At 40.2% G+C, this 21,893-nt stretch overlaps 1 protein-coding gene across 13 annotated transcripts in view; it reads right to left on the bottom strand.

Moving 5' to 3' along the window:
* LOC122886361 (partitioning defective 3 homolog) overlaps nt 1-21,269 on the bottom strand; it is a 237,904-nt gene extending 216,635 nt beyond the window's left edge. For 11 of the 13 annotated variants that reach the window (XM_044218420.1, XM_044218423.1, XM_044218424.1 and 8 more), the window contains exon 1: nt 20,841-21,268. In XM_044218420.1, the coding sequence (XP_044074355.1) occupies nt 20,841-20,960 (120 nt within the window). In that variant the 5' untranslated portion in view covers nt 20,961-21,268. Of the gene's footprint in view, nt 1-20,840 lie in introns of all 13 variants that reach the window. The other 2 variants (XR_006380334.1, XM_044218430.1) reach the window with 1 other exon arrangement.
* Nucleotides 21,270-21,893: the final 624 nt, after the last annotated feature.

Genomic DNA, 21,893 nt, shown 5'->3' with positions numbered 1-21,893 from the left:
TTACGCACGTACCACTCCTGATCTAGTTATGTAGCCGAATGTTATCCGAGGGATTGGGAGATGTTGTACAAGAGGATTTGCGGAGGTAGAAGTAGTAGCAACTGTTGGTCAACGGGCAGACAGCGGTGCATGGGATTATTTTGTAAAACATGGACTCGCACACAGAGTCAGAAACTGTGCTCTGTCTGCCAGCATCATGTGACAGCTCGACAGTGCAGAGGAATAACTGCCAAGGGCCTCGGCCGTATCAGATTACAGCTCAGCAAATGGAAAAGGCAAAAAAAAGGAGGTTTATTTGTAGTGGGCTGAGATATGTCCTATTATACATAACTGCAATAGCAGAGCAAGGCAGAGCTTGCCTGCCAAGGCTGCTCTGGGATACACCGAGTGCCAGAGGAGTTCTGCTGTAGAGGAGCCGCAGTAAGATCTTTTATACTCAAACACATCCTTAAACAAGCTACAATATGTGACTTCTTGACACTGGAATATCAATAAATTATCCATACTTCATAACATCAATCTCTAAATCAAATACAAACGCAATTAAAAAAAATCAAAGCAAGGAAAAAAAATTAGTAAAAATCCCAATATCACTAGAACTGTCTGCTATACTTTAAGTCTCTAGAATCTACTCCTGAAGACAAGTCTGCAAAATAAATATCCTTTATTTGCAGAATGCATGTTTAAATAAATACATTTTAAAATATATTACCAGCCAATTGTTCTTTTTTAATGTTTAGCTTTGATGTCATTATGTTGAGTGTAATGGTGACACTGTTTTAAGGGGTGGACATTAGGGGTAGCTGTGGCTTAGTGGTAGAGCGAAGCGGGTCAACCACCAATCAGAAGGTCCGTGGTTCAAACTCGGCTCCCCCCAGCCCACATGTCGAAGTGTCCTTGGGCAAGATACTGAACCCCAAATTGCTCCTGAGGGCTGTGCCATCAGTGTATGAATGTGTGTGAATGGGGTGAATGTGATATGTAGTGTAAAGCACTTTGAGTGGTTGAAGACTAGAAAGGTGCTATACAGGTAGAATCCATTTACCATTACATTACTGCTGCAACTGTATTATGTGTAAAAATTTGATTATACTGTTTTTGTTTTTTTAAATAATGTATGTTGCCATGGTAATAGCAAATGGTGATCAAATAAACAATTGCTATGTTTGCCTTAAACTGGCTTCTCAATTGTGTATATTTTTGCCAAATTTAGCATTTATTGTGGGTGTTGCCAGTGATGAGCTGAGTAGTGGCTGTTAAGAGTGAGGTTCGCAGTCAATGGCAAATAAAGTGCAAAACAACAGCAAAGATAAAAGTGGAGAAGGTAACAACAAAGGTAACAACAAATGGCGTACTCAAGTTCAAATGCAGTTCTGAACAAACAGCGGCACTTTAAAAGATGTTTCATTTGTAAAATGTGGCAGATGGCGGAAATACATGCAAAATAACCCCAATGTGATTCTGTCAGCATTACTCACTGATGCACGCAGTTGTATCATTAACCGGCTGGCTCCACAAGTGACTAACTCACAACAGCTGGCATACCTGGACTAACTGACAAAGGAAGGTAAATGGATCGGGCTTTAAGATACCTGGATCAGACGCAATTGCGATCCTGCACATGAGTTTGGGACATCCCTATTTATTTCACGTAAGGTCACACAGACACACAAATCTCAAGAAATGCAATTCTAAAATTGCAGTGGTCTGAGCAGAACTGCCATGTCAAGGTGTGGTGTGTGGACCCATGACTTAACATCTATGGGAACTGTAGAGGCCTGTACAGACAGACAATGGGACAGACCGGCCCAGGCAGGCAGAAAACACAGTACAGTCACTGATGGCTTACAGACATTGTTGCGTAATGTTTATGGATGCACTTCAAACAGAGGGATTTCCGACAGCTAGACTGAACAACTCCCTTTCAAAGTTTTTTGAAAAGGAGATGGAGAGACTTAAAGGGGGGGGGAGAGATTGTGCATGTCAATGTGTGGGGCAGCAGGGCAGGACAATGGTTATCCTGCAAGCAAGATGTCACAGACTCAATCCTCACAACAGCTGGTGTGTGTCCTTTAATGGCCAGATGTCCATGAGCAAGAAACTATACTCCTACCTGCTTAATCATTTCTGTGTTCATATTGTCATGATTTAAATCAAGATAAAGAACAGGAACTGTCTTCTTCAAAGCTCAAGCACAGGCCCATGAGGATCAAAGCTGAGAGAGAGAAGGGAAAAATAAAGGACTATTTTAAGAAGTGGGCTGTGAAGATGGTGGAGGAGGTAATAGAGCTGGGATGTAGAGATGGATGTGGGCAGAAGGGAGGTTAGAGCACTGGGAGACGGAGATGCAGATTGCAGTTGGTTCCTCCTCTGGAGTCTGGAGAGAAACGGGGGCAAGAGAGGAGATAAGATAGTTTTCTTTGGCTCTCTATGATGATATGATGAAATCACACGGTCATAACCTTGAAGTATGTAAGATCCATCTGGCATTTAGGTCAAACGTGTACCTCTGTACACAGAGTTTTATAAAATTAATTAAGGAATCCGCCTGATGAAGGTACATAATATTGCCAAAAATATGCTTGGGAGCAAACACAGTAGCATTTATCTTAAAAATGCCTCTATCTCTGTCTAAACTTAGATAGTTGAGCATGTCCTTCGAATATGAAACAAAGGATGATTTTGTTTAGTTTTTTTGCCGTTCAGGATCATGTGAAAGCTTAAAAGGCTAAAGATTTGTAATCCAATCTTGATGAAAATGGAGAAATTTAAATTCCACTTTAGATTTGTGTGCATTAGAAGCTCGCAAAGTGGTATACAGGCATAAACATGTTCATAGTATGTGCACTCATTTACCCTCTGCAAGTCCTAACACTGGTGATGTAAGAGGATAAACTGCAGGGTCAGGGCACTGTCTGGTCCAATGAGACAACAGATATGGATATACATGATAGCAGAAAACTTTTCGTATCCAAAGCAGTTGAGAGATCAGAAACGTCACTAGTCTCTCCAAAAATTTGGAAAAAAAGACAAGTTCCAATGCATTATTCTTGTAGCCGAAACATGCCACCTTTTGAGGTGCTTTCCTGTACATTTGTCTTTAATATCATGTGAACATTTATCTTTTAACATTGTCTGCAAAAAACTTCATACGAATAATTCAACTCTGCTTAATTCAGGAATGAATCCCTCTGTTCATTTGTACACCTAAAATATTTTTTAAATGTTGCAGAAGAATAATGTGTTCATTTTGATAGTGGTTATGTCAAAATCAGCCCGAGCCTATGTTTGTATGTCTCTAATGGCTGAATAAATCGCTCTATAAAGAAGAAATAGGAGTGAATCAAAACATAAAACGAGCAGAAAAACAGACAATAAGTCATGTGTTGTTTATAGAGAACCAGCTGGACTCAACACAAGCCGTCACAATCTTTGGCAGGAGCGAGGCTTTTTCCATCCATCAAGTCTGGATGGTGAAGATAGAGGTATTTGCAGCATCTCTGTCTCCATGCCAAGCTTCCACAAAGCCTCGCCGGACACAGAGTTTGACTGAACTTTAAATTGAGAAAGAGTGAGGAAACGGCATCTTGGCGAAACAAGTTGATTTTTCAAAACCCAAATTTCACTAATAAATCATTCGATAAAGACTGAACAGGTAAGGAAGACAAATGGCTAAAGACCTTTTCTAAATGGCAAGATGTTTAGCTACTGAGCAGCATAACCAACCATCTAGTTTTCTCAACAAAACCACTAATGCAAAGTCATAAGCTTTATAGCACCATTGATTGATAAGAGGTTAAGCAGTACAGGCCTACGTGCTCTAGTTCAGTGGCCTTGTCTATGATCAAAAATATTAAGCAGTCATCTGTGAGCTAGATGAATGGGTCAATAAGGAATCTGGTCATTTGTTTGAGGTCCAGAAATGACCAGGCATCAACTATGAGAATGCCTAGAGGGCTTTCCTGTTGTGTCACAACAGGACAGACAACTGCAGTGGGCATGCAATTGGGAAATAAGTAGGGCATGTGACTTTGAAGCTGCAGTCACTTTAAATGTAAATCAAGTGACACAAGCTTGTAACGTTTATGCTTAGAATCACTTTGGACTGCACAGGTCAAGAGCTAAATGCAGTGATACTATTCATATCCAAAGGCACAGCTGCTATTTCAACAACCAAATCCATTTCATTCATGAGGGCAAAACGTAAATGAAATAAAGGAGATGAAGGAAAGGACTCGGACACGTCTTTATATGGTAACTTACCGACAAAAACAGGCAATTTGTCAGTGCCTTCAAAAACGACCCATGAGACTGTTCCAGAATAGACTTTGGTTTAGGCAACCGAAAATACTTGGTTAAACTTAGGAAAAACTCATAGTCATGGTCCAAACCACCAACATTGGTGGTTTGGACGATTCAGACAATGGGCTACGGTGTCGAATTTACAATCTTTGTATGCCCAATCAGCCACCTGACCTCCTCTCTAAGATTCTTTTGCATACAGTACAGCATCATGCTACTTCCATCTGCACCACTATTTGCTTGATGGCATTAGGGCAGTTGGACGTAATAGGAAAGGAAATGTAACTATAGGTCGTTTTAGCCATTTTTACAAATTACCGATGACGTCATTTTTTCTGGTGAGGATATCTTCACATACCAAATGTACAAGGCATCACTGTCTTTATTATCTTCCTTCAGATTTACCCCCACAAGCCTCTATGGCTGGTCAAACCTTAAATGACTATTTCTGCATTTATGTAAAATCTCAAAATTATTGCTGCTCACCTGCACAGTTGGATAACAAAGTAGAAAAGCCAAATGTATGGACATTTGTTTGCTGACTGTCGTTTATCTTTCACCCTGTTTTTCACATATCTTGCCAATTTCATTTAACTCGGATACCATTGTTTGAAAGTTTTATGAACAGCCATCCAATCCTTCCTTCAAAGGCAAATCTCAGAATTGACACAGGAAAGACCCTACCGGATGCTTATACATTTACTTTAGGTGACATGAGTGCAACAGAAGAGTGAACAAGTCCAGGCTTCAGAGAGATGAGTAGAGATTCTGGGCACAGTTCAATACATGGATCAAGATAGTCTAAATGGGGCGCTTGTTTCCAACAAATGGCCTCCTCTTTGAAATGCCAGGCGTGTTGGGTTTGGTGTCCTAATTCATGTATATGAGAGGGCACACTTAGGAGCTGACACACACACACACACACACACACACACACACACACACACACAGAGACACACACACAGACACACACACAGACACAAACACAAATCTTGTCTGATCATGTCAAAAGAGGCAGCAGTCCCAGGCCAAACCTGACACAGTTCATTCGCACAGTAAGCTTTTTATCCAGCAAAGGCCCTTTTCTGCTTCGACTGTCACCACTGTGATAAGCTGTATTCAAGTCCCATTCAGAATCCATCACTGTTTATTACAAAAGGCGATTTCTTCAAGTTTAACTCATTCATACAGAACAAAACTGAAGAGGATGCACATACAAGCACCAACACTTTCACACACCAACATTTTCCATGCTGCTTCATACCTGCAACTTCATATTTTTTTTATGCAACGATGCTCAAAAGCAAATATTTCTGGAGCATTAGTGCACACGTGCAGGGGAGAATCTTTAATGTTAGATCAAGAGCAAATCTTACAATTTCCATTCGTTTGCAAGGTCTTATTGTTCTTTTTTGTCATGTCCTTCAGTCTACTGTGACATTCTGTGAAGCAAGCAATACAGGATCCTTGTTGCAGAAAGAAACTTCAGCATATTCTTACAGACAAAACATTACATTTGCCAAAAACAACAACTATCTAAACCCTGTGTTGGCTTCAGGCTCTGCAGTCTTCCCACAATAGCACCTACTGTGCGATTATTTGCTATTGGTCCAAAATATCCTAACTTTGCTTGTGTTTTGTTTCCCTTGCTTTTTTTACATCTCCGTGTTTTCAGATCTTTTTACTTCTTTTAGTTTTTCCCTTGGGCCAAGTTCTAATTAAACGGCTGCTAAACCTTCATACACTATTTCCTCAGATGTTCTTTCACCACAGCACCACTGTTGTTCTGCCCCTTGTTTTGGTATATAATATTTCTGGTTTCACCAAGTTATGGCTGTCTCTTTCATCTACTCCCCTGCTGGTGCCGAGTGTCTGAACAAAGCTAGTTGAGTATATAGACAGCAAGAACACTGGTTCCTTGATGTCACAATGTCTCTGCTCTACTGTCTCCAAAACAATTCCTGAAAGTTTATTGTGCTTTAAAGTTAATTAAATCACGTGTTTCCTAAATTGTAAGGTAAAGTCACCTCCACTTTCGTTAGACTACATCAGTGATCATTAACCTCAGTCCCCTGTGGGATTTTATGTGTACTGTTCTTTCCTGCACTCTAACTTCCATCTGTTGGCAATAAAGTAAGCTCTCTTCTGCTATGCAGCTAAATCAGGTGGTCAGATATTTTTTTAACCTTTATTCAAATCGGAGTTCAGTTTACCTACCAGACACATTTAAATTATTCTGGTCCCTCTGACAGCCCAGCTGGTCCAGTCAATGCACTCTCTCACCACTGACTCCCTGCATACTGATGATGAGGGACAGGAAAAGGAAAGCTCTCTTCCGCTGCCACCAACTACTCAATCTATTCCATCTGGGCTGAAGTGTCCTCCTTCAGCAACAACCAACTTCACTTAAACTCAAAATAAGAAATTGTTGTTTTATTAGTTTAATAGCCTAACTTGAAATCAAAGTGCTAAAGCAGACAAGAAAAAACATCAAGCAATGTGATAGACTAAATACTATGCATTATTTAAAAAGTTGCAATTCAACATTTACCTAGACTTTGGTTTGGTGTCTATATTAGCAGCTGCATAGCCAGAAGAGCTTGATTTTGGCTCCTTGTATTGGCCAGGTCAAGTGGAAACCGGTTCATGATGTGGGTGAGTGTTTGACACCGTTGACTGTTTTCAGCTGTCTGACTGGTTCCACTCTACCACTCTCTTGCAAAATAGACTTTATTCTTCCAAAGCACATTTAGTAGACGCATGAAATTCAAATTTTAATATTGAATTTAATCTTTTGAAACAGCAACAAACTAGCAGTATACTTGTGTTTGTAATGCAATTTTGCCAGTACCATGTGTAGAACTCTAATTTGGCATGAACTGATGTTTATTAATTTGTGTGTATATATATATATATATAAAAACACAGAAGAAAACCAGAAACGCATTTAAATAAAGTCTGTATTTGTTCTATTTTACATAGTTTCTCAAACATACAATTGCAGTTTTGTTGCACCGAAGATACAGCTGCCAAAGATGACACCTTCAAATGTCTTGTTTTGTTCAAAACCCAAAGATATTTAGTTTAATGTCATACAGGACTAAAGAAATGAGAAAATATTCACATGTGAGAAGCTGCATCAGAGAATTTGGACATTTTTTCTTTAAATGACTCAAAACGCTTAATCGATTATCAAAATAGTTGGAAATTCATTTAATAGTTGACAACTAATCAATTAATCGACTAATCATTGCAGCTCTACTCATGATCTGCTGCAGGCACAGCACGCCCACGAAGTACAGGGACGCGCCCATCCAACCGCTCAGTCTGTCTCAGTTATGCGACTGCTCTGCTAGCGCTTTCTCCAACGCTGGCACAACGCTTAAAAGAAGTGCGGAGATAGGTCTAGCTATGCGAGACTACTCTGCACAAGACTATTCTTCAAGTTTTTGGAGGTTGTTCAGTACGTCTCAAAGAAAGTGCTTTTTCGGTTTTGAAGGAGAGTTAGGTAGTTTCTTGATGGACAGATGGCTTTACTTGTTGCCAAAGTAACCACTAACTGCTGCTGCAGTTAGCGAGTTAGCTAATGGGGCTGCTCGCTGCATGGCTAACTGAGCTAACTCGCTAATTGCAGCAGCAGTTAGCGGTTACTTTAAAGCTATCTGTCCATCTAGAATCTCGATAAAATATGATCCAGTTTCACCAAAATCAGTGAATAAAGTTATAAAAGTTGTGTGTTTTTGTCCCGTAATCAGGGAGGCCCCGAGCAAATCTGGTACCTACATCGGCCCACAGAAACACACCCTGGCTACGGCCTTCAACTTTGTAATAGTGGTCCATTCTTCTTTAAAATGCACTGCGATCAGGAATCTGTAATATGTTACCATTTTCTCATAAAAATCACAATGCCAAGATAAAAATCCTATTCTCTTAAAATTACTGCACAATGAGGTTCAGGAACACACTGTGAATCCCTGATTTTCTGATTATTTCACAGCCTCTGTGTGTAAACGGTGAATATTAAATAACTGTGCAGGCTGCATTCTGACAAGTGCAGACCAGCCATGTCTAAAACACACCCAGAAGAGAAGGAAGGCTTGGAATCGTGGAGGCGACAATGAATGAAAGCCTCTCTTTCATCTATCATAAACTAAGGGAAATCGGCCTGTCATTCAGACCCAGTGGGCAGATATCAACATGTTTAACTGGCTATGCCATTTCAGGATTAAAATTAGAGCTAAAGCAAGAGTCATCTTTACTCATCAAATTAAATAATACAAAAAAACTGTGTAGATCTGTGTTGGTATTCCTTCACTATCATGACCAATATTTATGCAAAAAGCTAGTTAACACATGTCAGTCATGGTTTAGCCACATCCAAATGATCCAAATTCAATTTCACAGATGTCACAAACTGGCTCAACTTCAGAAGTAGAGGTGCAACGGAACACAAAACTCAGGGTTTGGATCGTGTCACGGTTTTAAGTCATGGATAAAATCATTTTTCAGATCAGCATAAAAAAAATATATATAACTTTGCTTTTGATTTATTGTACTTTTGCCCATGGTCTTAAAATCTTAAGATTTGTGCCCGTGTGACTCTCAGAGGGGGCTTGTCTACAGCATCAGACTTTGCATCTCCCACTTCGCTGTGGTGTAGTGAGCAGTCACAGTCACAGCCACCTGTCTGTGGTGAGGGCAACAGAGGATGCCTTGAATAATTTGTCGATAATTTTGATCTTTTCCTGTTCGGCAGATCTGGCACGATCTTCATACTGAAGTGGGTGCGCAAGGAGATTACGTAGTGTGGCTCGAGCACTTTAACCATATTTTTAGCATGGCCTCATGTCTGCAGCGATAAACATCCCAATAGATTTGGTAATAACTTTAGCCCGGTCTGACTCTGCCCCGAAGAGCTGCTTAAATGCCGTGGTGAGAAGTTGTTGTTGAGCATACTTTCTCTTGTCATATGGCTACACACCATAACTGTTTTGTCCACCACCCTTCTTCCAACTTCATTATATTTTACAGGGAAGCCAAAGTGTTGGCTTCCAACCATTATGAAAACAAGATAATCAAGATAAAACGAATATTGTGCTGCATTTCGTTTCCCAATGATCTATCTCATTTTGTCTTGTGTTATAAATCCAGGGCATCCCCTTTCTTTCAGAGCGGTGCAATTTTCGCCCCTCCCTAAAAGCTCATCTCACTCTCAGCTAGGCTGTGGCATGTTGTTTAGTTCAGCTGGAACAAGATGACAGCGGGCGGTTGATAACTACTATAATTTGCTAGTCACCATTATTAGCTTAAGCCTACGGCATTTTACACTGCATAAATTAGCCTAGCGGCTAGCGGACTTTTCCTCTAATCATAGTTACATATTATTTATACTTATTTATATTTTTCTTACTCACCGTTGGTTTAAGTCACTGCATCTCCCGACAGAACCCCACAGTTGAATTTCAGCATTATATAACGTAACGAGTTGTAGTCAACTTGAGGAGTTCACCTGTCTCTCCTCTACGGATGAGCCCCCTCGGCGGCCCCTGTTTAAAAACACCATTAACCATCTAGTTTCTTCAACTTTCACTCAGGAGCAAAAATCAGCCTTTAAAACTTGAAAGAAATAATGATTTGACATTTATCAGACTGATATGTGCATTTTTTTCCCATGATAACATTTTCGGCCAAACCGCCCAGCCCTAATTAAAACAAAAATAACTTTCTGAAGCAATGGGAGTGTGGAATTAATGTTAAGTGTGCTGTCGTGTTGGGTTTAAAATATGACATTCCAAACAAAGTAGTCACCTATCAATCTATCAGATTTTTGCCTGTCTAGTCCAACCAACAGTCCAAACTTCCAACGTTTTCAATTTACAATGACAATAAGAATAATAATAATAATAATAATAGAAAAGCAGCAAATTCTGAAATTTGATAGCTGAAACCAGAAAATGTAATTTTCTAGCTGATGGGCTAGAGTCTGTGAGCTACATCAGGTGACAACCCTCCCAACTCAGCCATTTGCCTCCTGAACTACACCAGGAGCAACCAAGACACCCCAGCAGACAGCTAGAAGAGACATCACACAGCAGAAGGATGAAGTTCAAGGCCTTCATGCCTCTGCTCTGCCCAAAGGCCAATAATCATCTATCTGTCAAAGGCAGAGCTCTCGCTTGGCCTGTCCTATATTTAGCAGACAAAGCCTCATCAGCCTAAGTACTGAATTCAATTTCAAGGGACATCATTAATCTACACTTATAAATCATTTGGGCTATGCTAATGTAGTCTCTTCATCCTCTGAACAGCATGTGGTTTTTCCGTGTCCAAGCTAAACCTCATACTTTTCTCAGAGTATTCACCACATTTCAAAAAATTTGGACTATGCTATGGCAGGACCCCCATCCCTTTGAAATGCATTTGGGTTTCCATGGAAAACATGCTTGGTGGTTTGAGCTTTGCACTTTGTTTCTTTGCATCACTAAACCACCAGGTTTCTCGTTTAGCTGCTGGCTATTAACAGCTTGGCGAGAACAACAGGCTCTCTTATGAGGGGGAAAATAAAATGAAATTTTACGACTGGCAAGAAGAATCTCGCAGGAATTTCAGAGGCAGGAGGAAGAAAATAATAAACCAGCATCTAAACAATGAGGCTAAAAAGCAAGAGCAGAAATACAATATATAGGCCACTGTTGCAGAAAAGGAAGAGAATAACAGTTTGGTAAGAATAAGTCCTCAGACTCAATCAAGTCTCCAGGCTGTATCAGGCTGCACTGAGGGATACAGTATATCTGAGCTATGCTACTGTTTGTTCAGTGTCCTGACATTCCTCAGAGACAATCCTTTCCCTGTGCTCAGCGCTCCACACACAGAGTCCTTGACATTTCAGTCAGTGTCTGTCCGCTGGGTGGACAAGGGACACTCAGGCCTGTGAACAAGGCCAGTCTGCTTGCTGAAAACAAGTGCACATTCATTTTACATTTAGCTGATACCCTGGTCTAAAGCAACTCACACTAAATGAGCAGATGGGGGGAGGGCAGATGGGGCAGTCAGTGATTTGCTCAAAGACTCCTCAACAGGGTGTTTGGTCATTTTATGGCCGCATACTGGATATTGTAGAACATAAACCTTGTGACCTTTTCTAACTAAGCAAATAAGTACTACTAACAAAGTACATTTATTCAAGTGCTGTACTTTTTTGTAGTTTTGACCATAGTTCCTATCAATAATGATAACCCAAAAAATCCTAAGATCTGGGAACATAGCGACATCGCTACCAAGTTCTAGTAATAATTGTACTGTTTGCCTTCATTTTCTCTTCCAAATAAAATTGGCTAACCCAGGGGTTTGTTTACAAGCTGTCTGATTATATTACGGCTCGTGTTTCTTGGCCAATCTGACTTCCTTTTTACCTGGTGCCATGTTACCAAATCTCAGAATGATACAATTGTAATAAACCAAAATCCTTTGAGTACAATTCTGACATACTTTTGAGGAGTATTTTCAGTTTAAGCTACTTTCAGAGGGAAATATTGTCCTTTTTTACTTCAGTATATGGAGCATTCTTATATTGCTATTTTTAAGTAGAATTGAAATGAATAGCTGATTAATAGACTTGTCCCAAAGGGGCTGAAACTCTATTGTGTTTGTGCTCTTCTTCTTCGGCTCAAATTGCAGTGAGCTGGAATGAGCTAGAAACACGAAACTACCAAACCAAATAACTGGAAATGATGTTCATGTGCTTCCACAAAAATATGAGCCCAATCAGCCACATGGTGGCACTGTAATTAAGGCCTAAAAATGCGATTTTGAACATGCCACGCCCCTCACACCGTAAGTCCGAATGACTTGAAATGTCTCACACAAGTCCAGCTCAATGTGCGCTACAAAAAATCCTCCACTAAAGTCCGCCTAACTAGATTTTCCACCATTTAGAAATTTTTGAAAAACACATTTTTGACATCTTGTCCTAAACTGTTGGTCCGATTGCTACCAAATTTTCAGTGGATCATCACTGTACGAAGCTTATCAAAAGTTGTATTAAGCTTGTTGATATCTTATTTATTATTATTGACCCACAAAAGGGGCCTGACTCAGCACTTAAATACAACACAGTCAATAATTGTTGGGACAATCATCACAAAACTTACAGGATATGTCCACATAAGTACCTGAAACATGAGCTGAAAATTTCATTCAAAATCGACCATTAGGAGGCACTACAAATGCAAACTGGGCGTGACATAACAAATCAGACTGGGCAGGCATTGTTTGTCCAATCATCACAAAACTTCCAGGATATGTCCACAAGAAATGTGTGTGGCATAACACAAACCAGACTGTGAATCAGAAATTGTTCGTTTTCTTCATTCTATTTGTGAGATTTCACTTCTTTTTTCACATCTAGGCCACATTTGACCAGGTCCAGATCAAAATCTTTAAACTTCTAACGGCCTGTGTTGGCTTGAACCCCGGAATTGCTGCTTGCGGCTATATTTAAGTAACGGATTTGAGTTCTGAGTATTCCCAGATGGTCTGTGTTTGCTAGGCCAGCCTGGCAGCACTATGAAGCATAGTCAATGTGGTTCAGCACAAAAGAGTGTCAGACAGATTTGTTCCCTAATACACTCAAGTTTTTACACTAGAAAAGGCAAATGAAAGGTAAAACTTTTTCCATACTTGTACTGCTGGCATAAAATGCCCAGAAGACTAAGAGTCCAAAGAGGACATTGTTCCTTTGACCAGACACTAGGAGACAATGTCTGGGCTTTGTAACCTCCATGTTTATTATGGGAGAAAGTTGATGACTACCCATTTATGCCTGGCCAGCTTAGTATAACTATCAGTTGAGACTAAATGTTGCTGTGGCTCTAACCACAAAACTCCTGAGTAAATTCAACCTGAGCTCACCAAACAGAGTTTGAAAAAATGCACAGAGATGAATACAACGCAGTGTTCTCAACACAAGTAATGACACTGTTCTGTAAGCAATCACTCAAATTGCTAATAATATCAATAACATGGACTGGTGAGTTTGCATTTTATGCCAGATGTTTTATGGTGTCACATGTTTCAAAAGCTGAACACAGTTTATTTTGAAAATAGTGTACCCCTACTTCAACAAGAGTCACATTTAACATTCAAGTCATTAAATCTTCTTTTAAACTCACGCTTGTGGCTGGCTTCTACATGACTGTATTCTCCTGAAAACACAGAACCTCTCTCAGCATCCAACCTTGGTTTTCCACAAACACCCTTCTGGGAATACACACTAAGAATCGCTTTCATAAATAAATGATGGGGTCCAGAGCAGAGCAGATATCAAAACTTTTCTATGAGCTTCCTGATCCTTTTTTCCCCCTGCACCAGTTTACATTCAGGAGCTTCCTCTGTTTATGGAAGAAAGTCTACAGCTGAACCGGGGGGGGGTTGACCTCAAAACACCACCCTGTGATGCAGGCACTCATCAAAAGAGCTTCAAGTGCTGGTGATAATTTTTGAAGATCACCCAAATTAGGCAGCTGTCAGTCAGCCTCTGACTTACTTTGTCTGCAGGGCCCGCTGGGGGATGCAGCACCATACGTAGCTGGCTTTGGTGCACATGGTTGGGATGCCAATGCTCAGCTGACTGGATCCATGCCAGAGTTCAAGTAATCTGTTTTCACAGCACTCTGTAAACCACATAAACTCATAGTGTCATTAAGCCTTATGATCTGGACTCTCATTAACTGTGGTTTTGTTGGACAGCCCCCTTCCCCCATCACGGTCAAGAGTTCAGTTTGCCACGTGTCACATTAAAAACAACCTTTACAGTTTTATCTCGCGCTCTTTTTCAATCAAGGGATGATTTACAAAAGCATCTGTGTGGATAGTTTGGGATTAGCCTTATTTTCCACACAACAGATGTGTCAGTTATCAGTGCATTTAGTGTTTTTATATACAGCTAATAATCTTCTTGGGAAAGTCCAAGCAAATCTCAAATAAATCAAGACAAGTTCAAGTCAAGTCTTAAGCTTCATTTCCTTTCAAAGCTGTCAGAATCAGCTTTATTGGCAAGTAGATTTACACATACAAGTAATTTGTATCTGTCAGTCAAGTTAAAAAGAAAGTTTCAATGCAAAGGCCTAATAAATAAATATTCAAAGTATATGGCCATGCACGTCTTGCCTGTCACTGTCATAGTAATTTCTTAAAATTGTTCCAGGAGTTTACCGAGTCAGAACTTCAGAATGTTTTCGCTTTCAAGTCTTAAAACAAGTAAAGTATTTAGGGAGTCAAGTCTACGAGACGTGAGGAATCATACAAATGGGGATAACACCACACACTTTTGGACAGTCAAAATTTGTTGCAACCTCCTCCCCAAATTCCGACATGGAAATGACTGTTCGACAATCCTAAAAGCACTCTTGTGAAGAATACTGACTCCTTAAAAGAAAGCAATGTCTGAAGTCCTCATTTCCGTGACTTAAGCCTAACTTGAGTCCAAGTCTCAAGGACATTGTATCTATAAAACGCCCCATGAAACACCTTGTAGCAGACATTAAATTCAACAATATAAAACATTTCCTGGCATGTTTTCAATAACATTCTATTTCTTTGCAGAAATATTGTTTAATCTCCTGTCAGGGTGCTGATGCGTTGATCATTGCACTCCTCAACACAGCTTTCTCTGATTACTGACAATTCAAGGAATGTCATCATATTCAACTGTTACTCTTACTGTAAACTGTTCTGAATGACAGAACAGAATGAGCTCAACTTCTAAAATGTAAATGAACTTCAAAAAGGAGAGCACTGTTCTTCCCACCACCTGAGAACTCTACAGTCTCTCTCTCTCTCTCTCTCTCTCTCTGAAAGTGGTGTCTTTTTATTATCACATCAACATCATGATGTCAAACAAGGATGACAGTCATCCAAAATGCACAGCAAAGCAGCATTGTGGGAAACGCAGTAATGCCAGCTTCATCAAATAGCTGAAAGACAAAAACAAATCGTGCAGAACGTCGCATGTCCTAAGGAAAAAAAGATGATATACTTACTTACTGACTGCAGTCATCTTTCCTGTTCTCTTTATGTAATGTCAGTAATTTTATGTAACTTCTTGGACACAATTTTCAAGATAAATGTTATTTACGAAGGTTTTAGAAGTCGGACGAGCACTTTGAATCTTCATGTATTTCTTTTTAAAGCATATATGAAGCCATTGGGGTCGCGACATTTTTCTACAATTTCACACAGGAAGCCCCACATGGTTAATTTTCTTCTCATTCCAGTGTCTTTAACTGAATCGTTTAGGAAATGAAATGCTGTGCCAGGTCATGGGTTTGGTCAAGGGCAGAGTCAGTGGCCCGGCGATCATCAGTGAAGCTTGTAATCCTGCACTGTGTCCATTTTGGAAGTGGGACCCCCTGGCTGGTACAGCCTGGTGACATGAGGATCAAACCGATGAACTGTAAAATTACTCGGGCTTACGACCTGACAAGAGGTAGGTTCTACTGAACCTACACTAACGATGCAATTACATTTTAAGTTTTTTTTTAAAACTCTAATCATAATGGAAATGAGAAATAACTAAAAATCATACCAAAACTAACCTTTGACCTTGCTTTCACTGAAATCATCTAAACTTAAACAATACTGCTCTAAACTAGCTAGAGGTACAAATAAACATTTCTGAGTTGGAATGAAGTGCTCCAAATATGCCTGGTATGACCACACCCCATGCGTGGAATAATACGACTACTGTTTAGATTGTATAATAGACCAACTGTGTGAAACCAGGTAAATGCTTTGGAAAACCCCTCATGATAACACCATTAGTGCCATGCTTGCATTGTTAACAAGAAAACAGGAGAGCGAAGAAGCTTCACTGATGTACAAGCAGAGAAAAACGTGCAAGCTCAAGGCGAGGTTGTTTTTAAATTTCGCTGCAGCCCATAAAAATTGTTGCACTCAAGTTCTGCTCAAGGCTCCTCCCACCTGTATATTGTTCTCCACTTAGCGTGCATATGTCAAAATGGGTGCCAATATCGTTTCTTGGCAACAGTGATAAAGAGATGCACTTTACACAAACCACAGATTGGAACGATGACAAACAATTGCGAAAGTAAACCAAAAAGGCAGACAAACTCAGACAGGGGATTGGACTCAGACAAACATGCCCTGTGTGAAAACAGCCTTAGTAAAGCAGACCTCTAATTCTGTCAGTGTGAACGCTCTACACCCTTTGGCCCTGACACTTTGCTCCTTCCTCATTATCATAGAGTTTTAATGTCCCTTTCATGCATCCAGTTACGTCGCTCTTTTGAAGAAAATAGGGCCAACTTCAAAAGTGGGAGCTTTTCCTTTGAAGATGTGGCACATTTCTGGTGGCATACATGTTAATCTGTATGACCGCAACAGCAGCAGTTAAGCAGTCCTACATGCTGTGCGAGTTATCTCCCGGCCCTGTGAAATTTCAAGTTTGACACATGATCTAAACACATTTTCCCTGGACATCTGCCCTTGAATGTAACCTCATCTCAATATCTAACATATGAAATATGTATACATGACACCAACTAAAAATTGTTATCATTTACCACTGGTTTCCTACGTAAAAAAACATTGTGGATAACAAAAGTTAGCACTGACGTTAAGCCTGATGAGCATGATTAGATGATTGTCATATAATTTTATGTAATTAATCAATAAAAAATGCCCGAGTTTGCTGGTTTCAGCTTCTTGAATGTGAGATTCTAATCATTTCCTTTGTTTTATGGAATTGTAAACTGAATACTTTTGGATTTTGGACTGTTGGTCAGAAAAATAAAACGGCAATTTGAAGACGCCGTCTCGGGCTAGTGACGGGCATTCTTCACAATATTTGACTTTTTTATATTAAAACAACCAAATTATGGAAAAATATTCAAAGTCAATAATGAAAATTAACATGGATTAGTTAAGCACAACATAGCCCAATTTTCAACTGAAGCTTTCCAAAAAAAAAAAAAAACACTTGTTTAACCAGACCAACAGCAGACACCTGCTCCTATTGTCTGCAACAGGTCAAAGTCATGTTAAATCTGTCTGCCTCAACAGTCAAGTATGTAGACAATAGCCTAGACTCCACCGGAGGAAACTCCATCAGTGTGAAGCTATGAATGGAAATCTGCTGTGTGCTGGTGTGGACACAACAACCCAGACACCAGATATCACCCTGGAGGCTTCCCGGCGTTAGGAACAGTCCAAAAGAGGCAAATCTTATGGTTCTTCTGACATGCCAATGCTTATGTCACTTGAGGGTTTGGAGCATAAAACCACAAGACGGTTTTCCAGTCAAGGGTGTCATTTTAGACGCTTGCCACACTTAGTTAAATGAGCTAACATTAGCGAGAATCTACCCTATGATCTGTGGAAGGAAAAAGAGGAGTGGAGGATAATCTGACACTGTTTTACTTCAAGATATTCAAAGCTGATAAAACTGTCCCCTCTCTCAAGTCCAGTGAGATTTCTGTGTGAGAGTTGTACAAACAGTGTCTGAACACTCATCATAGTGTCCTCATCTTTCTAATTCCTAAGTTATGAGATGGCTTAAGGCCCTCAGAAGTGGACTGTTTTTTTCTTTTCTGCAGGAAGCATTCCTCTCTAATGACAGGGGAAGTTACAAGAAGGTCCTTACAAACACTAAAGCAGAAAAAACAACCTAAATTTGGGCCTCTTATTGAGGGGGGCTGACCAAAAAAGCTGCGACCTTCAACACAACATCTGTGACCGAAAGACTTTGAGACACTCGCTACACATGAGACATGAAAATGCCTAAATTGTGATAATAACCTCAAAAACAGATACTACCATTACATGAGCTTCTAGCCAGATGCAATACTTCAACTGGTCACTACAAAGAGTTATTTCACCAAACCCTATGTATAACTGCTGGCTATTAAATATTGTCCAGAATTTGGTTATTGTAATATTGAAATACATCTTAAATGTTGTCTTTTCCAAATCTTTATGACTGCGTTACAGGTAAGTGACACAATTGAGCTTACAGAGCTTATTTAACTAAAACTAGATCAATACTTATCTGGTCATCAAATTCACATCGCAAGTTATTTCCTAAAGCACCCAGCGATCTTGACATTCTATTGTTACTTACTGATCAAGGTATTTGTTTTTTAAAATATCACAATCTTTGACGTTGTCAGTATCGTGTAGTGCAGCTGTGGCTCAGGCGGTAGAGCGAGCTGTCCACTGATCACATGGTTGGCTCCTCCTCCTGTCCACATGTCGAGGTGTCCTTGGGCAGGAGGCACCCCAAATTGCACCCCTGCGTGCCATCGGTGTGTGAGCGTGAATGGGTAAAAGCACTGTATAAATGTACCCTGATTTTGCTAATACCCACCTGATATCTGATCTATAAACAGTTTAATTGAATTCCCAGAAAATTTAATATCTAAGTATAACTATCATGATATGAAATATAATGTAACCCAACATATTTATTGTTTATATGTTTTTTTTGTCACATCATACACAAGTTAATATCTCTGAAATTTGCCAATTTGTGAGAGTCGGTCACTTTTTTAAGATGGAATATATCTAATTGTCCTATGGGTATGAGATATAATTATATTTCTCTTGCATGCTCCTCCGTTCTGCAGCATGTTTAAAACTTCACATCCACATGGTAAGTCAAAGTGAAATGCTCTGTTACACACACAGTCACTTTGAAGTGGACAGACATGATGAGTGACTTCATGCTTGTTCAATGACAGCAGTGATCATCTTGGGTAACATTATCTCTTATACACACAGGATCATACAATTCCTGTCGCAGTCTGTTTTACAATCATTTAGATTTTTATTGGGCATTTCAACTCAAGCACTATCCCTGGCATTCAATTATTTCAAGGGAAAATGAAAGTGACAATGATAATAATGTCCCAAGTTATGAAACCATTTTACAGTAGCTACTGTATGTTACTTGACTTTTTCGCAGAAAGCTACACTCTCCAGACACTTTTTTTCTAAATCTGTGGACAAACAAAAGTCTAGAACAATAAAATCCCAATTTGCAGGAAGTCAAAGAAGAGTTAGTATCTTCTATATTCAAGCAAGGTGGAGAGAGTAGCTCAGCAGGGTTCTTTACCTGCCTCTCAACTACGCAGAGAGCTTCTCCTGCACTCCTCTGTCTGCTCACGCTCAATTATTCAGAGAGGAGGATACAGTATGACTTCTAGATCACCATCATTACAAAAAAGAGACTGCTTTAAAGTTAGCACATGGCAGGGAAAAGCGTTAATTATTCATTAAACTTGAGTAGCTGCTGTAAAATATTTGTACCTTAAACAAAGCTGAACAATAAACACATAGGATTTGCACTTTTGAATGAATTTGAGCAAAAGTTATCGTGGCGTTTATGCCAAAAATGAGTGGGTTTCATTGAAATTTGGTGGAATAAACATAATGTGAGAAAAGAACATGTTTTTATAGTTATTCTGCACCCTCAGTCTCATCTTACCTGAGCTAGCCAGATAACCTTGCACAGAAAGCACAGAGCTAGTTCAGAGGTTATCTGCTGCTACAACAACATCATGCTACAAGTTTTCTTAGGTTCACTTTTATCTCCAAGATTTATGTGTCAGGTCCATGCCTCCACCGGTCAGCTGGAGCTTGGCACTGCAGTTTCCCTCCCGATCCTGCAGGGCCTGGTCCCTGCTCAGACAAGCCATGCAGCTGAAGGCAGCTTCTTCTCTTCTTTAAAATTCTGCATTTAGTCCAAGACTATAATGCAACATAGCCTATCGAAATGGAATGCGTTCTTGCTCTTCCTCCTCTTGCATTTGAAGCATCGTTGATTAACCTGAACTCTCATCATCTGTCTTTACTTGCATACTCCAGCTAACCCTCCCTGCCACCATAATGAGCTCATTACGAGTAGAACGATAAGGAACTTTTGAAGTGTGTTTATGATAGACACCTTGAAACAGAGTGTACACTAAGGACTTTCCTGTTGCTAATTACATCGCTCTGCACTGAAGCCTAAACGCCTCAGGCTGCAGTCCCACTTTTGCAGCCTGCTGGCTAACTTGCTAACGTTGGTTGGCTAATCTCTGCTGGCAACTTTCACAGGCATGAGCCGAGATCTTACAACTGGGTTACTGAGTCTACAAACGTGTGTTTGTGCACGAATGTGCTGGAAACTCCTATGTTCTGCTTCTACGCTGCAACAAACCACGGACCACTTTGTTCAGAGCCACAGTTAGAATCCCAGAGGAAGTTTTGTGGGTTTACAAACACAAGAACCACAATGGCGGTGCGCCTTTCTTTGAAAGCAACACACGGCGAACAGCACGCGCATGCAGCGTATGTGTGCTCATTAACTGGACAAACGGCGCAAACCGAGCACAAGACAGCAGAAACACGCACTCCTTTCCATCTTCACTGCATTTGTTTCAAGTTTGCGCCATATTGAGTGCGCCTGCAGAGCCCCCCGGACGTAGCAACATTGTTTCCAGGAAAACAAAAGCCGCAAGAAAACAAAGTAGCCGCCTTACCTTGGCGATAGCCTTCTTATATCTCATGACAGCCTGCTGGATGAGTGTGTGGACTTTAATATTTCCATCCCCGCACGGCACCACCACCCGGGTCCTGCCAAAACACACCGTGACTTTCATGGTTTAGTATCCGAGATCTTGCCCAGATTCGGAGTAAAACCGAGAAGAGCAGGAGGAGAAGTCCGTGTGAAAATAAAAAAAGAGCATGGGTTTTTGTTTGTTCGGCTCCGCAGTTGCCCCACTATGCCTTTATAAAAGCGAGGACTAAAGGTCTTTCCGCCTCTCCCCGCCGGGCGACATTGTTTTCTGTGTGTTTTCAGACCACCTGTTTAGCTTCTCTCTCTCTCGATCCCAATCCCTGCCTCTTCCCCTCTCCGCTGAGCTAATGCTCGGTCATGTGTTGCATTCAGGAGCGTTAGGGAATGTTGCCGAAGCCGAAGATGAACGTCCAGCATGAATGATAAAAGGCAAGAAGAGTCCTAAAATATTTCAAATATGAGCTAGTTGTTTTTGTCAGTATGACCAGGAGAAATCCAAAAATATATATAAACGTGTTTAATAGTAGTATCACTATTATATGATATGTAAAATATCATGTATATAGTATAATAAAGTATTTCTGATTCTGATATATGATATGGGATGTAAAAATGGAAAGCAGGAATGGTGCTTCATCAACAGAGGTGTGGCATTTAAGGGACAGAGAGCGTAATTTATTATTAGCCTATATTTTCCAACTGTGAATGTGTAAATGATTAATGGCTGTATCTCTAATCTCAATTTATTTTAGTTGTCTCGATCTGTGTAGTCTATATAGGAAACATCATCCCTTAGTGCTAAAGAGAGAACAGCTGCAGCAAGTGTCTAGCTAAGAGTTGAATCACATGGCCACAGAAGATGCAATGAAGCCTAGATAAATTAACAGCTACTTTAGGATATAAATGAATGGACACATTCATTAGGTTACATGACAGATGTGCAGTGTGTTGTCCTCTAGCGTGTTGCTGCAGCATTAAGTAGCTCTGCCTACCCAGCCAGTTCTGTATTATGCTT

This window comes from Siniperca chuatsi, linkage group LG13 (assembly GCF_020085105.1).
Source record: "Siniperca chuatsi isolate FFG_IHB_CAS linkage group LG13, ASM2008510v1, whole genome shotgun sequence".
NCBI lineage: Eukaryota > Metazoa > Chordata > Actinopteri > Centrarchiformes > Sinipercidae > Siniperca > Siniperca chuatsi.
This window is presented reverse-complemented; position numbering and strand designations above follow the sequence as displayed.